The following is a 26596-nucleotide window of genomic DNA, read 5'->3' on the forward strand; positions in this document are numbered from 1 at the left end:
AATATTATTCCTGTAGGATGCATTCACCACCTTACAATACAGATAAGATTGAGTTTTTATTTCTATTATGTACAAAAAAGCTATAGCAAGCTATACAGACCATCAATAAACTTCTGTGATGGGTCCATGATGTGACACATGCAGTGGCTATCAAGACTTTGCTGTATCTTCTGAAACATGGAAATTTCCTTAATCAGTAAAGAAGACAAATATCTCACTAAAACCTGACAGGGCTAGAAATTGTCTTGTGGAGTAATAAACACAGAGCAAAGAAACAAATTTATGCTCTGATCCTAGCTCAGCAAACTGAAACATCTCTGTCTTGGTACAATAGTCACTGATACTGTGTTTTGTATGCAAACTGAAGAGTGTGGCAGGTTTTTTAAAAGGTTAGTGGGCAGTATTCATCATCCTTTCTCCAGGCAGACAAAATGTTTGAATTCATTCAGTCTTGGCCTTGCAAGCAAGAAATGGGAAATTCTAGTTTGTAGGCATCGTTTGCAAGCATTTCACTTGTTTACATTACTCACCTTGTTACTGCTCATCTAAATTCTCGAAGTTTACTTGAGAATTTGAAAATGAGAGAGAAAAACCTTCTAGTATGCAAATTAGATCTAAATCAAGGAAAAAAGATGAGAAAACTGATATGTGCAAGAAGAGGAAGAGGAAAAGGCCTCTTGGGACCTATTTATGTTTTCATAACTCTAGCCATCATTAGGCTCTTGTTTCTCCTAAATACTTCTGAGGGAAACACAGACATGAGCATGAAAGACTGAGCTTTTACCAAACCAATTGCACAAAACACAAGAAATCCCACAGTGGGATTCTTGTTTACTTTGGATTTCTGCAAAAAGGCAAAGTAGAAGAATTAAAGTAGTCTCTTAGTAGAACCTTCCTGGCTTTTTATGAGTCATTCCAAGGCAGCACTGCCTGCTGACATTCCAGGGAGAGCACATGGACCAAAGGCAAGAACAGTGCATAGAGCAGTGCTGCTGCTAAGTGCCCTTGGCTGGGATGACCTTCCTGCAGAGCTCAGAGCCCAGCACTGGCTGATGCAGGCAGCATGGGGGCACAGTTCTGAACACACAGAGACTGAGGAAAGTTTGTGAAGCTGGGGGTAATTCTTTCTGGAATCAAAGGCTCCTGTAAAAAATAATTTGAAGAAATATATAAAAGCAGAAATGATTTGCAATTCAAAATCAGCAGTGGCTGAACACTTCACCCACTGAAGGCATCACAATGAGAAGCGAGTGCCAGTTCCCTGGCTTGCTGTGCAAGCTGCATTTGGAACTCGACCCACTGCTCACTCAGTGCATGGAAATGTTACCATTTCCCACTGCCTGCAAGTGGAAGACAAGGGTGGAAAACTGCAAGTGTTAAAACTGCTGTCAGTCTCGGGGATTGTTTTGGAAAAAAACACACCTCCTTAGATTTTTATTTACTTGTAGCACCCTCCTTCTCTCAAGCCTACAGGCACACTTAAACCACCAGGATTTTCTTTTAAAAACAGTGTCAGAAGAAATACTTGTACTTGCAAATCTATAGGTGTTTAATCTCAACAAGAAAGACAATTCAAGCACAAAACTTCAACTGTGCAGCCTTTTAAAACAGCTACATATTTTCCTATCTCTGAAATAAGCATTACTGACTGAAGTTACTTTACAGGACATGTAAATCCATAATCACTTTTTAAAAAATTAAAATGTTAATAGATATACAGATATATTTACTTATGTTAGCACCAGGTTCTGCTTCTGCACTACACATTTAATATATTGAAGTTTCTTAGTGAGATGCTTCTTTTTCCCTTCAAATAACTTTGACATAAGAAAAATACTATATACTAACAGCAAATATATATTTTGTTATTAACAGTCTTTCAGTATTGATGCATAAGTTAGTTTGGATACTTGTGAATTGTGAATACTTGGCTGCTTAGGCACACAAACATTTAAGTTTGCAATGCAGACTGGCTCCTTTGTGTAACCTGTGCTAAAACATGGCCACATTTACAAATATATAAAAGAGACAGTAAATAATGAGCATTCATTTAAAAAGGCTGCTGTGAGCTAAGAAAAAATGAACTCCATCCCAGCCAAAAGCAGGACATTACCCCACCATCTGCATGTTCTATTATGAGTATACCACTTGTAGAGGAAAACAGGGTTTAATTCAGCACCAGTGGATTTCATAATATTTACACTGTGGTTGATATTATCCTGAATAAATCATATAATAAATCAGCATAAACTCTGGCAAAACAGCTAGGGCCTGATTAGACTTCACCTTGTGTGCTGTGCAACCATTTATTCTCAGGCAGGTTTTGACCCATTATACCCATTTTTCCATCATGTAATTAAGTACAAAAAATAAAGAAGAATTAAAAAATCAGGCCTATGTCCACACAGACTGGACTGAGATAATCAGCTGCCAAAAAACATTCTAATAATAATAGCAATAAATTACTTAGAATTGTAACATGCTCTGATTTTCTATCCAAATTAACAAGACAGCAACATTAAGTCCTAGTGCAGTTCCCTGTGCCACTATTGCCATAGCTGTAAATGGGTAGGAAGGAGAGTAACTGTATTTACTAAATGCAGAAAAGGAATTAATTGCTTGGGAAATAGGAAGCTACTGGCAAATTTCATCAAGTCAAATGAAAAGCAGAAAAATGGACAAGAATATTCTGAAATCATGGCTGCCACATGACACAAACTGTAAAAAGGCAAACAAAAACAAAGCAGATGTGTCTATAACACTACATTTTATGAGTATCCCTACCTTTATCAGATCATATCCATAAAGCATTAAAAAAACCCACCAAAACAAAACAAAAACCCACCCACACAAACACACAGAAAAAGTAAAACCAAAAAACCAACAGCCAAAAACTGGAGGGAAAAACAGTGCATTCAGTCATGAGTCAGATTATAAAAAGCCTGCAATTCTTAGTGGTTAAAACTCAGGGAAAAACAACAGTGCCATTTCCTCAAGCACATCTCTAGAAAAATAGGAAAATAATTTTAGAAAAATGTAATTCCTAGGCATTCTTTCCTTCTTCACATTGTTATAAAATTTTTCAATATGTCTTGTATAAAAGCAATAGAATATTTTCATTATAAAAACAAAGAATATTTAAGAACATTTTCAATACATATTCCAGTTTTTCATGAATTTGTTGAATTAGGATAAATCCCAATGCTTCAAATTTGGACTTAGAAACTGAACTTACTCTCTTTATTAGAGTTTTCACATTTTTTACTTGGATGTAACAACACAACTATAATATAGACTATGGCTTCAGGCAAACAGGATATATATCTTAGTCCTGTTTAGGAAAAATCTTAAAAAAATAAATGAGATGTATTGAATGAAAGTACATTTTATAACACAGAAGAAAATTTATCATGTTAGTGTTTATAAAGAGGAAGACAACTGCATTGGCTTTAGACTAGCAGATAGATTCAAATAATTTTCTTTATGATGCATCTCTGAATGAATACTTCAATTACTTTCCATAAACAAAGGCAATTAATCTGCAGTGCTACCTAAAACAAAGCTTCACAATGACTTCAATAAGAGTGAAATAAAATGTTGACATGAGTAATGACTCTTAGATATTCAAAATCTGCTTGTATGTAAACTGGAACCCAAAGCTCTCCACAGACACCCATGCTTAGTAAGGCTTAGTCACATGTCAAATGTCAAATTGCTGTGAACAGATGTCTTGAATAGTGCAATACAATATACACGTGGGTAGGAAAGGTTTTGTAATTCTACTGGTCACTAACAGAGAGGTGATACCCAGGATGGTCATGTTTTTGAGCATTTTGAATGTTCAGAGCCTTCTTTGGGAGCCTTGCTGCTACATTGCTAGGTTAAATGGCTTTATTTATGCTAATATTGATTTGCTATTCAGTACACAGGGAATGCATAATGAATAAAACTTCATTAATTCAGTGGCCTCACTGTAAAAGCCTTTGCCCAATGAACAGACAGTGAAATGTCTAGAACATAATTGACTTACATGGTAGTAAAAAAAATATTACACTACAGCCTCTGAGAAGCTGCTAACTTGCTAGTGTTGCTAATGTTTTCCACTGGCCTTCACATATTGATACTGATTTGTATTGACATATCTATGCTTTTTATCTGACTACATGGAAGTTACGTTTGGATTCTGCTTGCATCCAACAAGATTCTTTAGACCTCTAGTTTGACTTCAAGCAGCAAGGATTGGCTTTTAGATCCTGGGGCCCTTTCTCAATGTGTTGTGCTTCCATATGCCTCATGACACAGCTGAGGGTTGCTGCATGCTCCCAGGTGAAACTCTTAAATTCAGGAAGACCCTACAGAAGAGACACAGATTTGGCCCAGTTTATAGCCTCTCATGAATACCCTGAGGAGATACCAGCTGATAAAGGCAGTCACATGGTGCTACCACAGCAATGCATGGGTACAAAGCAAGGAAGATTTACTCATAGTGTTCTTGGCCATGAATTAAGACAGAAGAAAAGCAGTGGAATGCATTCTCAGTTTGCTTTTACCTTCAGTTTTTAACAAAAAATACAGCCCACAATGAAAAACTACTGATGAACTCTTCTCCTTTCGATAATTAAATTAATAGAGCCAAAAAGTACAAAACCCTGATCATATAACCACATACACATGCTCATAATGGTCTTTAAAAGCACATATATCTTACAGCTCACCTAGAATGCTGTAATCTCAAGGGTGTTGAAGAAGCTGTCAAGACACATTTTCCATAAACCTAAATGACAAGTGTACTAGTAAATCACAGTGTCAGCAGCGCTCACTCAAAAGGAGGAGAAAAACAAAAGCCACAGTTGATATGGAGCCCTAGAAAATTCAAATTTTACAGCTAAATGTTTCCACAGATAACTAGGCAGAAAAATATACTGTGTTCTTTGCTTTACATGCTTTTCTCTCAGGTGAAGGAAAATGGTTTTTTCCTTAAATGTATTCCCCTTGCGTAAAGTTTAAGAACGCATTTATTTGTTAGGTGCATTAGCAATCTGAAATCTATTTTTAGTGAGAAGCTTCCAGATGACATCACTGATCTCAAATCATTCTACATGTTTTTTTAATCAAGTAATTATTAGAATTTTTATTGCTAAAAGGAGTACAAATTTAAATCATGGTATATCTGGAGTAATTTCCCATATTCAAATTAAAACAGCAGGTCCAGATAGATTTCTACAAAGCATTTTCTGTAACTGCTTAAGAAACTGTACTTCTTTAGCTCAAAGTAAATCTAGGCATAATATTGATAACTAATTTTTCTTCTCACACTTGGCTAGACTTGGGAACCTTAGGCTAACTTTGTTAATTACAGTGCTTTCTAGCTGCTTGCAGCATTCTTGAACATTGATTTCTTGTAGTGTTGCTCAGGGGGAAAAGCTACCTTTAATCACTCAATAAAGTGAACCAGATACTGAAGCACTGTTGAAAGTCAAATGAGAATAACATTGGGATAGTAAAAACTTCACACCTAACGAGTGGCAGTGTAGTAGCCATGTGCATCTCTGACAGTGACCCAGTTCTGGACATCCCCTGGGGTCTGACACAGTTCTCAGTTAAGCCACCAAAAACCAGGCACTAAATTGCCTCATTTCCTACCAGCAGTAGAGCTAAGGTGTGTGAGTTAGTAGCTAGGCTCAAACTCACAGCAGGGTAATCTGAATGAGGGGCTTGAAGCCACTACTCAGAAACAGAAATTACTTCAATGGAGGAACCAACTTCATCTCAAGTACTGAAAAAGTTATAAACAGAAGCAAGCACAAATTTTGACTTAATTTTTGAATAAAAAGTCTGGAATTAAGTGTCTTTCATTTACACTAAATTTCATAAATGAAACATAATAAAAGGACTTGAACTCATACAGCAACTGTGCAGAATAATTTGTTCCTCCCACCATCTAGGTTCTTAAAGCTTCTGTCACCACCCTGTAAACAGTAGCATGGTTAAGAGAAAAAATAGGAGAGGGAATTCTGTCCCATGAGTAATGAACTACTACTTTCTTGTACTTTGGATTGAATACCTATAAATGTTTATAGCACACTTTAAGTCAAAAAGATTCCTTTTTTCAAGCATATTGCAATGAATTTATAATAGCCACATGCACTCGTGAAAGGTCCATGCTGTGTTTGTGAAAAGCAGTGGTAGCAGCCATGGCACAATGGCCCATGGAATTACATATAATTTAGATCTGAGTCCTCTCCACTGTGGATTAAGAACTCTTGTGTATTTTATTATAGATGTTAATCTTGGATAGAGAGCTAGGGTCTGAAGCCATCAGAGCCAGTGCCAATCAGTGTGCCAACCTGCATGGCTCTTTTGGAGTTTTTCCTGTTCAAAAGAGTTATGAGTTTGTGATTTGACAATCCCATTCACTGAAAGGCCAGGAGAAGAAGGAAGAACTGACCTTTCTGAAATTGAAAAGGGAAGGAAGCTGTCATTCCCTTAATGTTTGCAAGGGAAAGGCAAATTTCTGTCTCCCTCACTCTACCCCATTCTGCCTCCATGCCAGCAGCACACAGTGCAATGACACACAGAGGTTAGTTGGCTGCAGTCACAGAAATCTCTTCCCTTTCTTTCTCTACCATCTCCTACTGTTTACCTCCTGCAGGGAAAGCAGTTCAAGTATCAAAGTGAGGTCATGATCTTCTAACTGGGTGAACTGGAATTAAGCTAAACCAGCAACATATTTTCACTCAGCCCCACACTTTTCCCCCTGCATGACTACACACAATACCTGCTGGTGCCCTGTTTGAGAGAGTTGTCTTTGCTTAGCAGGAAAATAGTATTACTTCAGAGGAGCTGAAAAAATAATAACTTGTAATCTTTTCCCTTGAGGCTGGATCAATAGGACTGCAGGTTCAATGCTTAGCAGAGCTAGAAGAAGGACCAATAAGGCATCCAGTTCTGGGAAATCAGGGAAATTTACTGACCTCAGGTCTGCAAGTGTTTGCTGGGCTTTAAATAGATAAAATAATAAATACAACTCAGTCTGTTGTAAGCTGATGAAAAAATATAGAGAAGCCTGTGAAAGAGAAAGCACATTCTTGTAAGTGTGCAGGCAAAGGAACAAGAGCTGCAGGCATGGCTGATAAACACTTAGATATAGACTAACAATAAGCAGGATATGAGCAATTCATCCAGGACTAACAAGGTTCTGCACAGGATACCTGTGGTATGCTAGAGGGAATGATCAGGAAACAAACAGACACAGCATTATAAAGGTGCACAGTATGAGCTGAATGTTTTAGATATCAATCACTACCAGCACAAAAGAGCCTTGTGCATGGATAAACTCCAGCTGACACATCCACAATGCCACTGGAAGGAGAAAGCATGGTCCAGCAGCTAAGGACCAGACCACAATACCTGTAAAAGGGTACCACTGCTCAGATTCAGGCTTCTGGGCAGATGAATAAGGCCTTCTGCATTTGCTGTGCTCATCATCAAATAATCATAATCCCTTCCAGTCTTACTATAAGCAACCTCTGTAAATGTCTGGGCTTTTTATTTGTGTGTAACACTCATTATGTTGTGTAAACTGTGACTTTTATGTCTTTACATATGATTTCTTCCAAATAAGCCTTGCTCTTATATCACATGGTTTTTATAAATGATTCTTCATATCTAAGCACTAACAGCAGAGCTTTCTGTCCAGACACACCTCTCTTTGTTTTATGTAATGTGATAAAGCCTGAAGTAGCTGCAGTAACAGAGAAATGTACTCACACTCAAACCAGCTCAAAATGGAGACAGAACTGTAGGGAAAAAATACAGGTAAATACTGTAAGCTACCATGATGGCTTACTAAGCAAAATCATAATTGCTCACAATGGCATGTTCTAACAGTAGCAGATGGAGAAGAAAATTTTAAAAGTGTTTTAAGTGAAAGGGGAAGGTATCTTCAAAATATAAAGAAATTTGATTTTCAATATTTTTTCAGTAAATTCACCTGGGAGTAAACTCTCTTAAAAAGTTTCTCAATATTCTTCACTTATGCAAAGAACTGCCTGATACAAACTTGAAAAGCCACTTTTTAAAAAATATTATTTTCAACTAACCCTGCACTGTCTGGGCTCTGTACCTGACCTGTTTGTGTCAGTGAAACTGTTAGCACACCACACCTGTTTCCCCTTTGTGCTCACATGTTCCTTATTACCTCTCATTTTAAGTGTCTACCATACCTACTAAGAAAAATTGCTCCCCACTATCTTCAGAATGTGCCAAATCTTTAGAATATAGCTTCCAGTTAAAAAGCAGTCAAGAAGGACAATGTATTGTAAAAGAATAAGAAAACTCATTTCACATTAGCAATTAGCCTATTTACATTAATTATTAAACTGCCTCATTCTACAATTTCCCTGCTGTTCTTTTGTGCTTCCTTTCTCCTTGCAACGTGTTACAGCTCACATTACCCCACTTTGATACTTTGCTCCTTTCCAAGAGGAGCCATGAATCTAAAACATTTATTTTGTTTGCTAATAACCTGTCTGCATAGACACTTTGGAACTCTAATGGTGTAAGAAAAACAATTCCAAGGCCTTCAAAAGAACTAACAGACTGAAACAATCATTATGACCTAAGTGGAATGAATTAGTGTGTAAAGGATCATCTTATTTCTCAGATAACAGAGAAACACCTCTCATTTCTTAAAAAAGAAGCTGAGAGCTGAATTGAAGCTGAGGAAGAGTTTGGGTTTTTTCATGTTATGGGCCTGACTTAGGAGAAAAATAATCAAGTACCAGAATCCACCACAGGACCTCAACACTTAACTCCAAATACTTGTGTGATCTTTGAAAAATACTATCAGAATATCCAGTAAATATTTGATAAGAGTATGTTCAAAAATACAGAAAGAAGAATATTCCATCTCACAGGAATTAAAAGAGATTATCATGACTCTAATAACAGCTCTCATGCTCATATCATCCACCCATATAAAGAATATATATAAAACTGCAAGGATGAACTGGTGCTGCATTAAAACCTGTGCATGTAGGTTATAAAAATTACCACTTTGTAATAATTGTGAAGTAAAATTACAATAGTGTTACTGTTTAAAGGCAATGGTATAAACTCAACGTGAGCCAATCCTCAGTCCTTCAAATGCAAGACAGATTTTCCAGCCTCACAGAGGGTTTAGCAACCCCTCTGTATCATACAGCAGAGGGCTCTCATTCATCCTGCAGCACCACTGAGATTCTGTGCCTCAGTTCAGCAGTGGGGGAAAGCACAGGACTAAACAGCCCTGGAAACTCCTGTGCTCTGTGTAACCACAGGATGGGGACAGCAGAGGTGCCAGCTGAGCATGCCTTCCCACTCAGGCCTAATTGGACTTCTCAACACATTTTCTAATGTAGCCTTATATGATGAGAATGTAATTTGGTGTCCAAATTTATTCCATATCTGTTCTTCCTGCCAAGATTCCCAACAAAAGTAACTTCAATTCCTACCTAAGTTTTCTGAGAAAACCACACAGACTGGGGATGCTGATTGATACTAATTGACTGTGGTATGACTTGTTTTGCACAAAACCAACCAGGTGGCAATATCTGGCAGCCTGTGTTGACCTGGCTGTATCCCTGCAGCAGCCACAAGCCACAAAGCCTACAGATATTTGAACTGCTGATCACAACTGTGTCCATCCTCTCTGAGAACTGACTGGCAGAGAACAGAAAACTCTACCTTTTTAATAAAGGAAGTAAGACATAATCTCTTCTAAATCTATCATCTTGAAAGTATCTTTTATCTTTAATCTTTCTCAGACAATTGTTCAAAATAAATTTTTATTTTCTGTAACCCCTTTTTTAAATCTCACTTCTCCTTCTTAATTATTTGCATAATTAGAGAAGTGGATCTATCCTGCAAATGTGTGCAACAGGTACATTGATATTCACAATTTTCATTTGAGTCATGAATTCTCTGATGCCATTACAGATGTTTCCCAGCCACAGAACATTTTAGAAACCACGCCTTGCATATAGTTTTTTGTTGGTTTTTTTTTTTGCATCCTTTAGTCTCGTGGAAGACAGTGAAAACCTCTCAGTAAATTCAGATGTTTAAAAAACTTTGTATCTTTCTATCATCAGCTACCATTCTAGAAGAGAAAAAAATCTCAGATCCCTAGGACTCAGTTTACTTAAGCAAATAGTCTATATGCACACTTTTTCAAGTAGATGTAAAACCTAGATAATGATAAAGCAGTGAATTAGGAAATAGATCATTAATATCAAGAAGACTGTACTTCTTCTAGATTTATAACGCTTGCTTTACATCCTCCTAAAATGCATGTATTGGAAAACTGGAAGAGCAGAAGAAAACTTCAAGAGCAGAAGAAAAAGAATGCTTTTGTGCTCAAAGCAGCGAACTTTGTTCACTGTTAGATGTTTTTCAAACAAACCACTGCCATTTCTGTGTCCTTTAAAAGTATTGCAACACAAGCTATATGTTATATTTCCCACAGTTCATCTATATGAATGTGCCCAGTGCCCTTGCTGTTGTTCAAGGACTCATAACGAATAGACTTTCAAAAATATCTCCTTTACTGAGAACATCTGATTTGCAGAACCATTATCACTCTTTTGGTGTGCTAGATTTTCCTCTTGAAAACAAGTTTCTTCCTGACAACAGCATTAGCCATCTGAGGTTAAACCTTGATCTGTAAACACGTTTGCCACACTTTCCTGATAAACTGAAAATTTTCTTCCCTAGCTCCCTTGACCTTAGAGATTATTCAACTCCTGCATCTCTCAGAATTCTTTCAATCCATCCTTAGATCTGCTCTGATCAGCTCCTCCACAGCTCCCCACTCCCTTAACTGCTCCACCCCTCTGACTCTCCCTGGTGAAATGGTTCTCCACAATAGCACCCATGCTCCTGCAATTACTTTTGAAAGGTACAGCCTTTAGGACAACTGCGTCATGTTTCCAGACCTGTGATATCAGACTCTGAACTTTCCTTTCAACCTGAAGGCAAGTGGAGATCTGATAGTGCTGCAGCAGATGCTTGGCAAAGAAGCTCACAGCCACCCACAGACAGGCAGTGTATAAATTCTGTATTATGGTCACTGCACACCTGAGAAATCCCTGTTATATTGTGTATAAACAGAAACAATCATAAAACATTGCTCCCAACTAAATATTTCAAGATCAACACCCTCTGCAAAGACCAACATCCCTATATTCTGAATAGCAAATAACCAAATGTAGATCAAAGTATGTAAGGGTAAACAGTCTAACATCTGAAGTTAAAAATATCAAAACTATTAAAAATGACAGCTGACAAAGTAATTGGAATGGGGGGAAAAAGTGCTGAAACAGATTGCAAGCACAAAAGAAAGATTAGAAAGGTTAAAGGACAAATGAAAGAGCAAAAATGGAAATAATATATATTTCAGCCACCAGTAACATTTTATTAAATACTTAGGGGAGGAAGGGTCTTTAGTTTTGCTGCCATAAGGAATTATATCCATATGTGTCTTATGCCTGCAAAAAACTGAAAACTACAATTTGCTAATGCCTGTGATAGCTTGGCAGAACTCTTCAGCCTATAGGGAACACTGCTAACTTTCCTTTACTTGGCAAGGGTCCTACAGGGACCTTTTCTGTCTGAGAGACAGCTCTCCCATCCTAAACACCAATTTACTTTCCTGCTATCAAAGCATATCTGCAACTGGGATTGTGGCAAAGAATCCTCTTAATTCAAATTAACCTAAACCTGTCATACAACTTGAAACAACATTAGGATGCCCAAAAAGGTTTGATTCATATGCTTATACTTATCAGTTAGCAGGTAGGAAATCAGAATACAATTATTAACTTTCTGGTTATCACACTGTAGAGAATTTACCTTTAATTAAATTTAGATCAATTTCTTAGTTTTCATAGTCAAAAGAATTAAATAATATTTCTTTTCACTCAAACCTAAGGCAAATATTACACAATACAAAAGAAATAGACTCTGATTACATTAAATCCCAGGATAGTCCTGGTGATAGCTTAATCACTGGCTCTGATTCTTCTTCATTTTAATAATTTGAGAATTGAGCATTGAGAACTGTGGCCACAAAGTGGGCATAAGCTGCTTTAAAAAAAAAAGTTCATTGCTTCACAACCCAAATGAAGTAAAGATCATATCATAATTTTATGATTTAGGACAGAATTAAAGTTGAGTTTAATTTACATAAAACATTTGAAAATAGATATGTATTTTTCTTCTTTGCAAACTTAAGAAAATCATTCTAGATTGGAAGGTAAAAGAATTGGGTTTTGGCAGGGATCTATTATTCAAACAGAGCAAAAAACAGTTGAATTTGCATCCAGAATTCAGCTGTATGTTATAATTTGTATTCTTAACATGTCAATTTTTTTAATGAAGAAAATAGTAAAGCCTATTTTAAATGACCTAAAAACATCTGCTGGAATTTAGATAACTGATGATAATTTCAAGAGACAAATACAGATGGATGAAGTTGATATTTATTTAAGAATAAACTTTTTTGTGTATAAAGAAAAAAATGTTCTGATTTGAAAGATCCTTTGTTACTACAGATTTTACTACCCTTCTTCAAATGAAACATTTTGTAGTGATTCTTCAAATGAAGACAAAAGGAAAACTTCAGGTACATTAAACATGCCATATGTTACCGTGTTTCATGTACCGTGAAAATGCCCCAGACAATGTGTATTTTTTTAAATGGAATCCAGATTGTTTTAATGACTTAAAGGGGAAAATAAGCCAAATATATGAGGATAAAGACATTTGCATTATGATTTGTACTTTGCTACTTTAGCTACACACATCTGTCTCAAAGCTTCATCTCTGCATAACTAGAATAAGTTATATGTCCACAGTACAATTTGAAGACAGTGAATCAACTAATGCTTAACTTCAGCTAAAAAGCTGAACAGCCTGACAGTCAAAGCAGGCAAGCCAAGCTCTACTGACCCTGGTAAAAACATGTAATTCTGTAATAAACTGGTATCTACTTTTTCAGTAGTGCTGCAATAGCTCTCTTAGTGCATTGCATTCAAAAAACCCTTAACGTGAGGCAGAATATTAAACTCCCATTTTATGGTCCAAAACTGAGACATTGTAAAATAGAGAAGTTGCTCAAGGATGTGAAGGACCTGATTATACCCGTTGTGAGAGATGCTTGAGGTGACCCTGTGGCTCGAGTTGTCAGCTGTAATTCTGGGCTTTGCAGAATGGCTTTCATTTGTACTGCCAATTTCTTATACAAGTCAAATATATTCTACAGTATATTTGTTCATAGACAAAAATAATTCATAATGTATCCTGGTTCCCTGCATACAATACAAAATAACAGGAGGCCCAGGAGTCAGACTCAATAATCCTTGTGGGTCCCTTCCAACTCAGCATAATCTGTGATTCTGTTTGTTTGGTTTTCCTCAGAGTTTGTGCCCATAACACAGACACCAGATAACACTACCAAGCACTAATTTTTGCACCTGTAATAAACTGTTTAGATTCCACCACTGCAGAAGAGTTACAAGGCAGCTGAGTTGTTCACAATTTACAATTGTAACAATTAATCTGACCAGAGCTGCAAAAACCAAAACAACTCATGCAGCAAATAGGTACCAAAACAGCACTCACTCAAGAGTCCCTGCAAAGGAAACTACTGAGCTTTAGGCTGGGAATGTAACTTGATTGTCTTTTTCAGCTCTTTGAGTGAGAGAAGGAAAAATTAGGTAGTTTGCTCACTTTCATAAGTCATTGCATTCAGTTTTCTCAAGATATGAAGAGCATGGCCTGGGAAATTAATGAATGATCATGAATGTCGCAATTCTTTCAGTGACTAACTGATCCAAAAGCCACTAAAATTAGTAAAAAGACTGCACATGCATTGGCTCAAGCCCAGATATCTCCTTAACTTTAAGCATAAATTATGTTTGTAACTCCTTACATGAATTTATATGGATGCGACCTTCCCACACACAGGGAAAACATATCATTGGATCATACAGAAAGATCCTGGTTAGAAGCATTTCTGGCAAATGTCCACAAATGAAATTTTAATCAGTTTGTGTCTCAGAAAGCAACCACACCAAATGTCTTCCCTAAGGAAGCAAACAACACTGTCTGCAGCACTGTTCATAAGAAAGTAAAGTATTTAGAATTTACAAGACTGATTTCAGTGTCTTAGACCAATTAAGCCAATGAAAATAGCAGCTTGTTGATGTCTTTTAACACATAACACATTTGTCTATCATAAACAGAAACCTGAAATATATGAAACACTATTCTGAAAACTTATTCAGAAATCTTCCTTACGTAACTCACTTCAGAACACCCACACATTTTCATCTTAGCCTTAGAGAATCATGAATCAGATGAGGGTCAGCTTAGCACTTTGAACAAAGCAATAGACTCATCAAAAGCAGCTATGAAAAAAAAAATATATTTAACTTTAAAATTTTGGTGGTCCCTCAATTATGTCAGCTATTAAACTAGAACTCTTTTTTTGTCATGTCTAAGAATACTGAATATAAAGATCATTGGTAGTACCTATGAAAATAAGACACCTTAGCTTTGAATTTTATATCAAAGGTTCAGCTGCATTGCAAATGCTATACAAAGCAAAAGTCTCAGAGATGCTAGCAACTCTGGCAGATAAGACAGCAAATTTTGGATCTGCATCTGTCCCATTTCAGGAAAACTGCCTGAAATTATACCCTCTCAATTATTTTTGAGGAAAAAAAAATTAATAATTTTTGTTTGCAAAAGAAAGCAAGAAATAGAAAATGCTCCCCCAGTTTATAAAGTAAAGTAAAACAATGATTAAAAATATATGAGTTCAAGTCATTCTTGCAAATCAGGTAAATCAAAACTTGAATGTCACTCATCCACATACCATATCACTGTGCCACTATTTGCCACTTAATTTTAGAGTACTTCTCACCCTGTCTTGGTCCCTCTACTCTTGCTTGACTTGCTAATTTGCAGCAAATATATTTTGGCCAAAATAGCCCTGAAAAAAGCTTTGGTGATATGAGCCCCAAATTAATCTAGTTAATTAGTAAAAAGAAAACAGGAAAACCATATACTAATAGTAGGAAAGATGCAAAAGTCTTGTTTTAACAGGCACTCGGTTTCACCGTGTCAGTAGGCTTTGCTTTTTGGGATGGAAGCTGGAAAGATGAATGTCCCGAGCAGATGCCCACAGCTCTGCTATACACAAAATGAGATATCAGGGGATTACCATGGAACCACTGAGCAATCCTGTTGGTGTTCCTCTCAAAGCCTGCCCGCCGAGGGATCTGCTCCTCCTTGAACCAGCGAATGATGACATCTCGGGAGAAGGGCCGAGAAGGGCGCTCCCAGATGCTGCTGCATGCAAAGACAGAGCATCAACAGTGTATAAAAACAGGGGATAGCAGAAATAATTATCTCTTTTTACATATTTACAAAAGATACAGCTGCAAAACGGTTAGCATAACTTCTGCTTAGTACAACTCACTGAACAACTTTAACTTTTTAAAATTTCTTAAATTTACTTTCTGCTTTTTTGGAAATCACAGTAGTGTGATTTTTATATTTGTAATGCCACCTTAAATATTTTCCTACATAACTTAAATTGAAAAACAAATATACCACAATGGACATTTCAGTCAGCTTCCCTTTTCCACCTCATTTTTTATTCCAATGTAAATACTGACAAGCAATTCTTTTTTCTTGAGTATATTCCTTTTTACTGGCAAAAAGCTCTAAATCAGTATCAGCTATAATACACTGTGTCTCCAAACAGGAACCACTAAGCACAATAGACGGAATGTTTAGTTTAAACTTTTATGTTTCCTTTGCATAGTTGGTTTTGCCGGAAAAAAAGCCAGATAAAACTAAAAGCCTCTGAAACTTAGGACTGCTCTCTGTTAAAAAAAAAAAATTCTGTTAAGCAGCAGGCAGTTTTAGGCTTCAGGCTTAAGACTTGCCTAAGAATTTGTCCATTTGACTTCAGCCTCACATACTGATCTCACACTGTCTTCTCAAGGAGTCATCTCTGTGTGAATTCTAAGAAATCAGCCTGAAGATAAATGACATTTATTTGGCATTAAATGCGTTTTTCTTTTCCTTTAAGCATTCTTTTTTCTGATCATCAGGAAATAGCAAGACTGAGGACTCCCAAAACCTGCAGAATAGCTTGTTGAAATGGTAAGGATTGGAGAAGGAGCAATCCAAGAGAAAACTTTCAAAACCACTCCAGCACAAACCAACCTGGACGCTGCAGGAGACAGCAATGGACTCGCACTGTTGTTGATTGGTTTGATGTCCTGATCATTGCTCAGGTTTGTCCCCTGGAACAGGTGACTCAGGCCAGCCACTCTTCCCTTCTGGATGGCGCGCAGGGACTGCCGGCGGTATTCGTCCCGCGCCCTGCGCGCTTTGTGGCTCCTCTCCTCGTCGGCAGCCTTGGAGCGGCGCACTGGGCCGAATGAACAGGAGGAGAGATTTAGAAATTCAAACAGCCATTTCACCCTCTGCTTACAGAGCAGCTTAGTGCCCTTATTCCTACATGAGCTGATTTTAAGAATGTATAAATTGTGACACATTACATTGTGTCTTCCCTGATGCTTCACACACAGACCCCTTCTAGAAGAAGACTCAAGTTATCAATATCTGACCACTACTGGCAATAACTCAGCCTCTACATATTGTGATTAAATCAGACACTTCTTTTGGCTGTAATAACAGAAATTCTGCTTGGGGACATCTTTTCCCCTGGAAGTGCACCAAGTTCTATGTTTCAAGAAAGGATGTTAATTACTGCTTTAAATTAAGTCTGTGTCTAACAGTGTTCTTGGCCACTATAAACATAACTAGAATTGAAGGGTCAATCTTAAAATTTACCATTACAAAAACTGACATGCAGGTTGCACTTTGTCAGTGCTGTTTGCTTTCTGAAAGGCATATGCTATCTTTGTCATGGTACTTATAGTCACAGACATTTCCAACTTGAAATTTGCAGTCTAAAAATGGTTTCAGTAACAATGGATAAATTAACAGTTGATGCTATGGATGGGGCTGCCTCACACTTCAGTCTCTGAAATTGTATATGGAGAACCAGAACTTGTACTGGAAGATTTAATACACAGGTAACCATGGCACTGACTGACCAGGTAGTTACCCATTTCTGTAACCTGAAATGAGACTGCTGCTCTAGCCACTGTGGCTCAGGCATCTTTCACTAAAGCATCTTCATTTTAAAGTTAATATTCCAACAATTCTGTCTTTGACATGGTACAACTTAAATGCACCAAGAATTCAACTGTAAATATTTGTCATCTATCAGCTCTTTTCTGGTGCCTCAAGCCCCATTTGGATGATGTTTCTGAGTCACAAATAACTGCAGGCAGGCAAATTATTCCAGTGCAAAACAAACCTTTAACACACAGTGAAGCAAATATTAAAGAAGCCAGCTATGGCCTCCAGTAGCAATTACCAATCCTACCATGACTATCCTGGCTTAGATCATACGCAGTTCATAAAGTGAACACTCCATTTCCTACTCCCCCGTGACTGTACCTGTGACTAGGAATGCATGATAAAATACCAGACAGCTGCATTTCATTAGTCTGCTTGCATCCCTCTGGTTTACACTCCCAATTTAAAGCAAGCAGAAATATAACTGGATTTAACTCCCAAATTCTAAGATGGTTTAATGGAATCAAGAAATAAAAGCACTCAAAGCCAAATGAAATGAAATAAAACTTTGTGGGCAAATGAGGTAAAGGGAAAAGACCTTTAAGCGTGGAATTATATAATATTATCATAAGCAGAAAGATATGCAGGACTAAAAGCTCATCAAAATAGCATAATAAACGAGTCATAGATGCTTCACATGTATACAACTGGCAGGATTTCAGTTTCACTTAACTACATACCCTGCAGTTTTGGCTAAACACAGTAATGAACAAATGCACAGCACAAGAAATACAAGTAACAGACTTCAATATTTATCTTAGAGATCATTATTTTTAAGGGTAGATAATGTCATTTAGATATAGCACTTCAATGGCTCCAGTATTTCTGTGATTTATCCCCTATAAAGCCACTCAGTAATGGTCACTTTAAAGATGAACTTTGTATTTGCAGCACAAGGAGAGACTGAAAGGACAATTAATGTGATGCAACTTTGCAAGACATCTAGAAACCCCTGTTTGCCACCATCACAATATTCAGATTGAGGGCAGACTGCCTGGAGCTTTCTGGGACTCTTCTACTGATGTACAGGCTGCCTGGCAATGAGATAGGCAAGTCCCTTCATGCCCCTCTTTCCTCAATAATAGGCACTCTTTTCAACAGTCATTCCTATTGTATTTTTTCTAGCCAACAAATCTGTACCACCAGAAGTCAATGACCCAGACTACATTTTCCCAAACTTTAGTACTTCTTACCACAAACTTATGTCAAACTTTAGTGCTTCTTATCACAAATGTATGAGTTGAGGTAGCATAGTTTGCAACTGTTAAATATCAATATTCAGAAAACCTTTTGAAAGTATGACCTGTAGCCCTCTCTATGCAGACGTATACATGTATGTATGTGTGTTTAAATTTGTATATACATACCCATACATGGGTGTATGTGTCTGTGTACACATAAGGATGGGAAAGGCTGCATACAGATATTGAGATTTTATAGACAGAATCATCTCTTTCACGTTGTGAAGAATTTTTATTAAAATTTCCCAGTGGAGATACTGAATTAACTAACCATAAGGATGCATAGGATCTCTTAATAAATTTTTTCTCGTTACTGGACTCCTGATTTTCTCCCTATCCCCCATCCTTGTAGTTACTCCCAAAAACATCATCCTCTTTCCTCTACCTTTAGAAGTTGTCTAGTACAGCTTCAACTGTGGACCTGTGCTCCTAAGTTATACTAAGTTTCTTTTAATCTCTGATTGGTCAAGGGGCTTTTGGAGCAAATAATCAAAGTTACTGGCATCAATAGCCATGTTTGGTGACTAGAAATAGTATTGGAGATAAAGCCATCAAAGTCAGGAATCTACAGAACAGTTTTTCACGACACCCCAGACAAAATGATATACACCACATGAACCATCTTCCCATACTGACACTTCCCACAAATTTATCTATCTTGAGAAAGTCACTTAGAATATGAAGATAAATCTGGATGAATTTTTGTAGGTTTTTCTTACAATCGAATTTCATTACTATTCATATTTTTCTTTATGGCTTTGAACCATCTCACTTGCAGGGAAAACTTTATGTCTGCATCAAGTCTAGCACAAATATTTTAAGATAGAAGAAGCCAAAATATTTTAAGACATCTCAAAACCTTTCTGATAACAAAAAAGCAAAAGTAGTCAGGACTTCTAGTACTGACTTAAGTAGAGACAGACACATTTTCTTAGCTGGCTGTCCTTTTACAGTAATTTACTTCTGGCATGACCCCTATGAAAAACACTAGTAGTGTAGTCAGTCAGTATTCTCAGTGGGGAGATTAGATATCTAGAAAAAACCCTAAAAGCTCTGAATCACCGTAACAGATCCACATGTCTAGCATAAAGAATTACTACAAATAATAATTTACATACTTTTAGATCTTTCTTTTATATCATGGAATAATATAAGGACTGACAAGGTGGGGAAATTAGGAATTTGCCAAGCCCATGGGAGATCTACAGTTGAGCCAGGTCCTCTAAGACCAGCTCCAAGACTGGTTTTTTCTTCTTGTGTTGGTGGTACCAACAACAGGTACATCCTCCAGTGTTCATAAAATGAAGACATTTCTGTCCTCCTGGAACTGGAGCTTGTGTAGAAATGCCTGGGCTGCTCAGAGAGGTGTGTACCATTGTGGTTGCATCCTCAGCACAGCGAGCCAAAGCTGGGTGACCAAGCCCTCCTGGAAAAATTGGCAAATGCATCCAAGACTGGTTCATACTGCCATCATTATCTGGTTGTCATTACTAGAAATGAATAGTCCAAACATTTCTTAGTGACGTGCAGCATGAACCTCCTTTTAACAACAAAGAGCAAAGCACAAATCTGGGTATGCAGGGGCTCTTTGGGTCCTCAAAGGGTTGGCTTGGGTTCACCTTGTTTTCATGAACAGTTTAGGAGAATCTATTCCTTCTCTATGCTAACCTAAGGTGCTTTTTACTTCTATATTTTCGTAGGATTGAGAAATCCCTATTAGCAGTCCTATCAAAGCTTTTGATATAGATGAGGATTCATTCCTGCTGTGCTGCAGCTGTACTTGATAAAATAATTTGTGAAAGAGTAAGACCTCTCAATTTTCTATACTCTATTTTCTAAATCAATTTATTTTTTATTTACAGTCAGATATGTGAAAGCTAAAAAAACCCAAACATATGCTATGAATATCCATCATAATTTTTTTTTTTTTCTTTAAGATTTCCCCTTGTTAAAAATTCTTGGAAGCTTGTTTATGAGCTATTCAAAATTACTAACTAATACATAAAATTCAACCTTCAGATTTTCTGAAGTGCACATACAAATCACTTAGTGTTTTTTCCCTTTTCTAAATGGAAAATATAACTTCCCACAAATACTCTGCAATAGAGCTTCAGTTCAGAAGTCTTATCTGGAAGCACATGAATAATCTCATTTCTATTCAACAATGCACTGTGAGACCTGTTGGAGTTCAGAGGGCACATAGATGTAAGGTTGAGCACTTGCTTAGTTAATGCATAGCTAAACTGGGGACCATCACTTTAAAATTCAGCATTTTATCAATTCTCCCGCCAGTAAGCACACTTGAATTGTTGGGGAACATAAATACGCAATGAAGTTAGGCAAAAGTAAATTCATAGACAAATTGGTAGAAGAATATAAAAATACAAAAATATAAAAGAAGCTATGAGTCAGCCTGGTATCTTCCAAGAGAGACCAAAAGTACGTGCTTGGGGAAAGGCAAAATAATAGATCAACTCACTCCTCTTTGTCTTCGTTTTTACTGGAAAAATTTTTTTCTGGAGATGAATAAAGCTGGTCAGATGCTATCTGAGCATTTCCCTGCCTGATGCAATTTTCAGAGCTTTGTAAGTGTATTAACAGAATGCCTTTTAAAATATTCAATCAGATGAATATTTTTGCTACAGCTTTTTCTATCATATTTCACAGATTCTTTTTTTGCTTTCTCAAAGAGACATCATAAATAAACTAGAAACCTAAAAATGGGGCAGCACACAGAAATGTCCAAAACTAATGAGAATATATACCCTCTGCTATCCAAGTTTAGTTTTGTTTTTCAGTTTCAAAAATCAGCATTTTGAACAGTAAACTCTCTGAATAAGTCTTCCACTATTCATCTTTTCACTTGCCAACAAATATCCCTGCTCGATTTACTAACTTACAACTGCCCTCTAAAATACCCCAATACATATCTTTTATATTAAATCAGCATGTAATTGCTTTTACAACATCACTTTTCCCTTTTAGCACCAATTTCCCAAGTTATTCTACATTTGTTATTTAGTACATTAAAAGCCCTAAAAATCAAGTATTTCAGTTAACACAGTAGTTCTATGGGCTATTATTGTTCCGTGGCAAACAGCAGAAGCAAACTGAACTGAACAACAGAAACTAATATTAGCACCTCTTTGCTTATTGCCTTGGCAGTAAAGAGCTGAGGGATAATGTGATGAGCAGAGATGAATCCCCATCACATTTTGAATTCCATCTACTAAGCTAAGTAGTAGTGTCATCAACATCATTGCTACATTCCTCTCCCCAATACCTGTTCTAGCACTACTGCTCCCCTGCAGCACTGAGCCCTGGCTCTGTGAAACAGGGCAGGGTTCACTTCAAGAAGGTTAGACCCAAAGGAGCCTGGCCTTGTTCCTAATAGACAATATGGTCTCTACTGCAAATTTGTAGTGGCAAAAAATATAAATATTACATCTGCTTGTAATTCTCTTTATGTATTCATGTGTTTACTTACTATTTAGAAAATCTGACTCGTAGACAGCTTTGCCTAACTTTATTAAATTTCCTCTCAGTGCCCCACAGGAATACTTGCAGAAAAAATGGAAGGATTGCCATAAAAAGAAAAAAATCTGGAACTGAAATAAAAAATGAAAAATCTGGTGAACCTGAAGTATTAATTCATTTCATAGCAATTTCAAAATTTCCCACTTCCAAATATTTCTTACTATCTGCTGCACATTTTGGCTCCTGCAGTAAAGTTAAGGTAATTGAAGATGTTAATATACCTGAGGAAACTCAGTGCAAAGTTTGATAGCACAGTCCAAACCAGCCAACAGCTGATCTCAGATAAGGCACTAAACACTGCATCTTCCTATCTTCAGTTGTTACACCCATTTGCTAATGGAGCACGGTTCTGAGCCCTCAAACCAACCGGGACAAATTGAGACACTGAGATAAGCATAAGAGGATAAACAAGGATATGGTGCACTCTAGTCATTAGTCTGCAGTTAGTTTAATGCTAAATCAATTACTGCTAACAGCATAACTCTGGCAGCACAGAATTTACAGCAGGCTGCAAACCCAGCAGCAGCAGAGAAGGTGCTGAGCTTTTGCTCTGCTTTGGCAGCCCAGCTGCTGGTGACCAGGCTCAGCAGCTCCGAGCCACCCGAGCTCCTCTCAGTCACCCTCTGGCTGAGGGGACAGGCCTGCAGGTACTGAGGCACAGACAGAGGTGATAGAATTCCTCCAGAACATTCAGAACACCCCAGAGCTTTCACAAGAAAAAGTATTGATGGCAGACTATCGACACCAGCAAGTGATGCATTCACAAGTGTTTTAACAGACCTAAAATGCCATTACAGAACTCATAGCTTATTCATTTTTCTCCCTCCCTTCTCGCATAATTATTCTATTATTCTGCATTTTTGATGTCTATCCCTGCACAAACAGTATTCCTCAAGAAAACAGAGGCAACCATTTAAAACATCAGTTACCTCATTAATGCAATATTAAGAAAATGATACCTGTTTTTAGTAGTGTTTGTAGTATTTTGTTTTATTTCAATGTAAAGGTAACCTGGATTATTTTTTTATTTTAGCATTATGATTGAAATGTATTTTTTTTCCTTATATAGTATCAAAATAATCCTAAAGTACAATAATACCATTTTCTATGTTGGGTTGCCAGCTGATGCTGATTTTCTGCAGAACTAAATGGATACTTTTTCCTCACCTCATTTTACTCTCATATACCCAAAATACAGAAAGTTAGTTTTTCTTTCCATATAAACATGTACACCTGGATTTAGATCATTCTCCAGAAAATAATTGCCTTATCTTTATTGACAGTGTAATATGCAGAGGTTTTATTGATCAAAATTAACATACCCTATTATGAGCTTGGAAAATGGCATCAGTGTATCATAAAGACTTAATTCATCTTGTACAGAATGATTCACTATCAGATCATTTCCAGGTAATAGCTCTTCAATAATTAGTCCTCAGGAATTAATGAAGTGATGACTAAAGCCATAAAATAAACAAATTGTATATTTTGAAATTTATTCATAATGTGGACCTTCACTTACCTACAGTATTAATGTATAGATCTATATAATAATATAGTTGTTCTGTTCCTTATATACCTTTAAAAATCACCCAAAAAAACCTGAAATAAATCACAATTATTATATTGATAAAGAATTTCAGGCTATCTAAAAAGCAACTGTACTTCCATAGAATGAGATCATCATCAGGTGATTTTATTAGAGCAACAATCTAAGTATGATTTACTGTAATCTTTTGTAATTAAGTACATTTCAGCATTGATTTTATAGCTTCACCCCACTACCATATGGAAGCAATTAAAATACTGATGAAGACAGATTTTTATCTCTTCAAAGATAGCTGAAGACAAGCTGTCAAAATAACTGTGCCCTTAGTTATTATTAATAAGCCAAAACTTTTAATTAAGTACATTAGACAGAATTTAATTATCTCAGTCATTGTACACAAAAACTTTTCTATAAGGCACTGACACAGATTCAGAAAGAAATCCAAAACTTCTGTTTGTAATTTTTTTTTTTTTGCAATTTCCACCAAAATAATAACGGCATTTTGTATTGCTCTAGGTAGAGGAGCCACACCTTCTCTATTCTGCAAGTGTCCTTCTATCTGCTTTCAGAAATACAGGAATGCTGTGAAGGCAGCTTTACTCACACTGTTCTTCCCACTCCTGGTCATCGTCGCTGTGCTGACTGTGCTGCTGAGCTTGCTTGAGGCTCAGGTACAGCTCCTTTGCCCGGATTTCTTCCTGCTGCCTGATTAGCTCCTCACCTTTCTGTCTTTCCTCTTCTTCTCTTTTCTGGAGAAAATGGAGTAAGCCAGAAGTGACTAAAGAGGGAAAATGTGCCAAAAGTTGAGACACTGCTTCAGTTGCTTCCTATCACAGAGAAGCTGCATTACCTTGGACAAATCACTATCTCTTCTAACCTGGGGCTTCTTACGACTCACAACAGGCATCACCTGAGTTTTCCACCTCTTAGGAATTCCCAAGGAGGGTACATTTTGAGACCACAGTATCAAAGGAATGAGGAACATGTAAGCATCTAAGATCTGAAAACTATACAGAAAACATTTTATCACATAGCACCAAAGCCTGTGCTATTCTCCAGCCTGTAAGCAAAGCTCGGTTTAGGTCCATGTGTACCCCCACTGAAGATATTGCTGCCTTCAAGCACTACACACATCATCCTCAGAACCTTAGAATTCAGGAACTGCTTTATTTCTGTTCTTGGTTTAGCAACTGTCCACTGTGTCACCATAACCAACACAGGGAATAATATTTTCCAAAAATTAAGATCACTACATTCTGGAGGAAAAAGCAGATCCTTCAGCACACTACAGTCACTTTGTAAAATGTAGCTAAGAGTAACATGCCAAAAAAGTTCCCTTCCAAAAAAGCCTTAAAAGAGATGGAAATCTGGGAAAGATTGCTTCTGCAGTTGGCCTCCCTCATATTATCAATAACATAGGAGCCAAATTAATGCAGAATTAGGAATCTGTATCTGTTTTCAAATGAGTTTTCCCAAATCTCTTAGGTAGTGAAGAAACAGATTTAAATAATATAGTTTAATTGAAGCCCACAAAAAAACTCAAAACTGAACTTCATTAAGTGTTATTCATGTTATTGAAATAACTTGAATTACAAATAAAACCAGTTTTTATTTAATTTTAGAATGGAACCAGCACTATACCCTTATGGGTAACAAACTTACAGGTAAACATTTCTTTATAAATCCCCGAGTAAAATCAACCTGAATTACTATCTAGCTACCCAACCTAAATTATAAGTACAGGAAACCCAAGTAGATTATTGCAAAATGTTAATTCTATGAAATTTCTAGGGCAAAAGCCAAGGGTCCAGCCCTTAGTATTGTTCTATGAACAATACATTAAACTGCTCTTACTATTTCTAAGAAATAAAAGTCTAGTATTGTTCTTCAGTCAATTTTAATGCTACTATCTTGGATTATTTCTAGCATCATCTTTCCATTGTTATTTCCTGGCTCCTAAAAACATGAGCTGACTGGACAGTTCATTATTTTTGAAAGTCAATACTTCTAGACAACACTCATTTCAAAGCTAAGCAGCTTCCTCTGAAAAAATAATTATCTTTTTTAATATCTCTGTAGAATTAGGGATTGCACATTTCAGCTGCAAGTAAATAGTTCTATTCTCTTCTTGAAAAAAATATGAGATCAACTGTTCTTTATTCTTATGAGGAGAATATTTATTCGCTTAGCTTCACTACCTAAAAAATTCAATACATTCAGTCTATCCTTCAGGAAGATGGATAGACACAGAAACAATCCTGGGTTATCAGAATATTTTCTATTCAACATCTTAAACCACAAGGTAAACTTATAATAGAGAAGGGGGAAAAAAAGTCAATCTCACTGCAGTTTCCCTGAATCACACAAAAATTTTGTTGTAAGTTTGGGCTTGTTTTTAAATGTATCTGTTGTTGAAACATTTCTAGTAAAAAGATGAAAGGGTCTAAGAAAAACAAACAAAAAGCACCCCCACACACACCAAAAACTAGAATTCAAGTACAGCTTGTGTTCTTAATGAAAGGCAACAATGCCAACTAAGAAAATCCTACCTTTTCAATGGAAAAGGAGATGTAAGTCAAAGAGATAACAAAAGCTTAACACAGGCACTTGATTCTGAATTCACCAAAAACTTTTCACAAAATTTTCCTTTTTGGAGAAAGAGGAGATTTAACTTATATTTATTAAATTAATGCATAGATGTGCAGGTATATTGCCCTACTCCCTCAAGTTGTGTGTGACAAGAAACAATCCTTGCTGGTATGACACAGGAACAGTCAACCTTTTGTCAAGTACAACTAAACAGTGTGTCTTTGTATTTAAAATGAACAAGAATTGAACTTTTCACATTTACTCCACTGGAAGAATACAGCAAGCAGTTTGTCTGCTTCTCCCCAGGATTCCAACCTTGCACATCAGAGCTGGGAGTGAAGAGCTGTAATACCTACAAACACCATCTTCTGCCTGACAGCTGAGAGAGATTGTACTCTGTGCCTGACCCTTTCAG

The 26596-nt window shown here is 36.8% G+C and overlaps 1 protein-coding gene across 1 annotated transcript in view; it reads right to left on the reverse strand.

Moving 5' to 3' along the window:
• Nucleotides 1–26596, reverse strand: part of SH2D4B (SH2 domain containing 4B) — a 56375-nt gene that overhangs the window by 11083 nt on the left and 18696 nt on the right. The window contains exons 4-6 of the mRNA XM_021537202.2: nucleotides 24197–24341; nucleotides 16279–16486; nucleotides 15266–15393 (exon numbers count right to left, since the gene is read on the reverse strand). Of these exons, the coding sequence (XP_021392877.1) occupies nucleotides 15266–15393; nucleotides 16279–16486; nucleotides 24197–24341 (481 nt within the window). The remainder of the gene's footprint in view (nucleotides 1–15265; nucleotides 15394–16278; nucleotides 16487–24196; nucleotides 24342–26596) is intronic.

Source organism: Lonchura striata, chromosome 7, assembly GCF_046129695.1.
Source record: "Lonchura striata isolate bLonStr1 chromosome 7, bLonStr1.mat, whole genome shotgun sequence".
In the NCBI taxonomy this organism is placed as follows: Eukaryota; Metazoa; Chordata; class Aves; order Passeriformes; family Estrildidae; genus Lonchura; species Lonchura striata.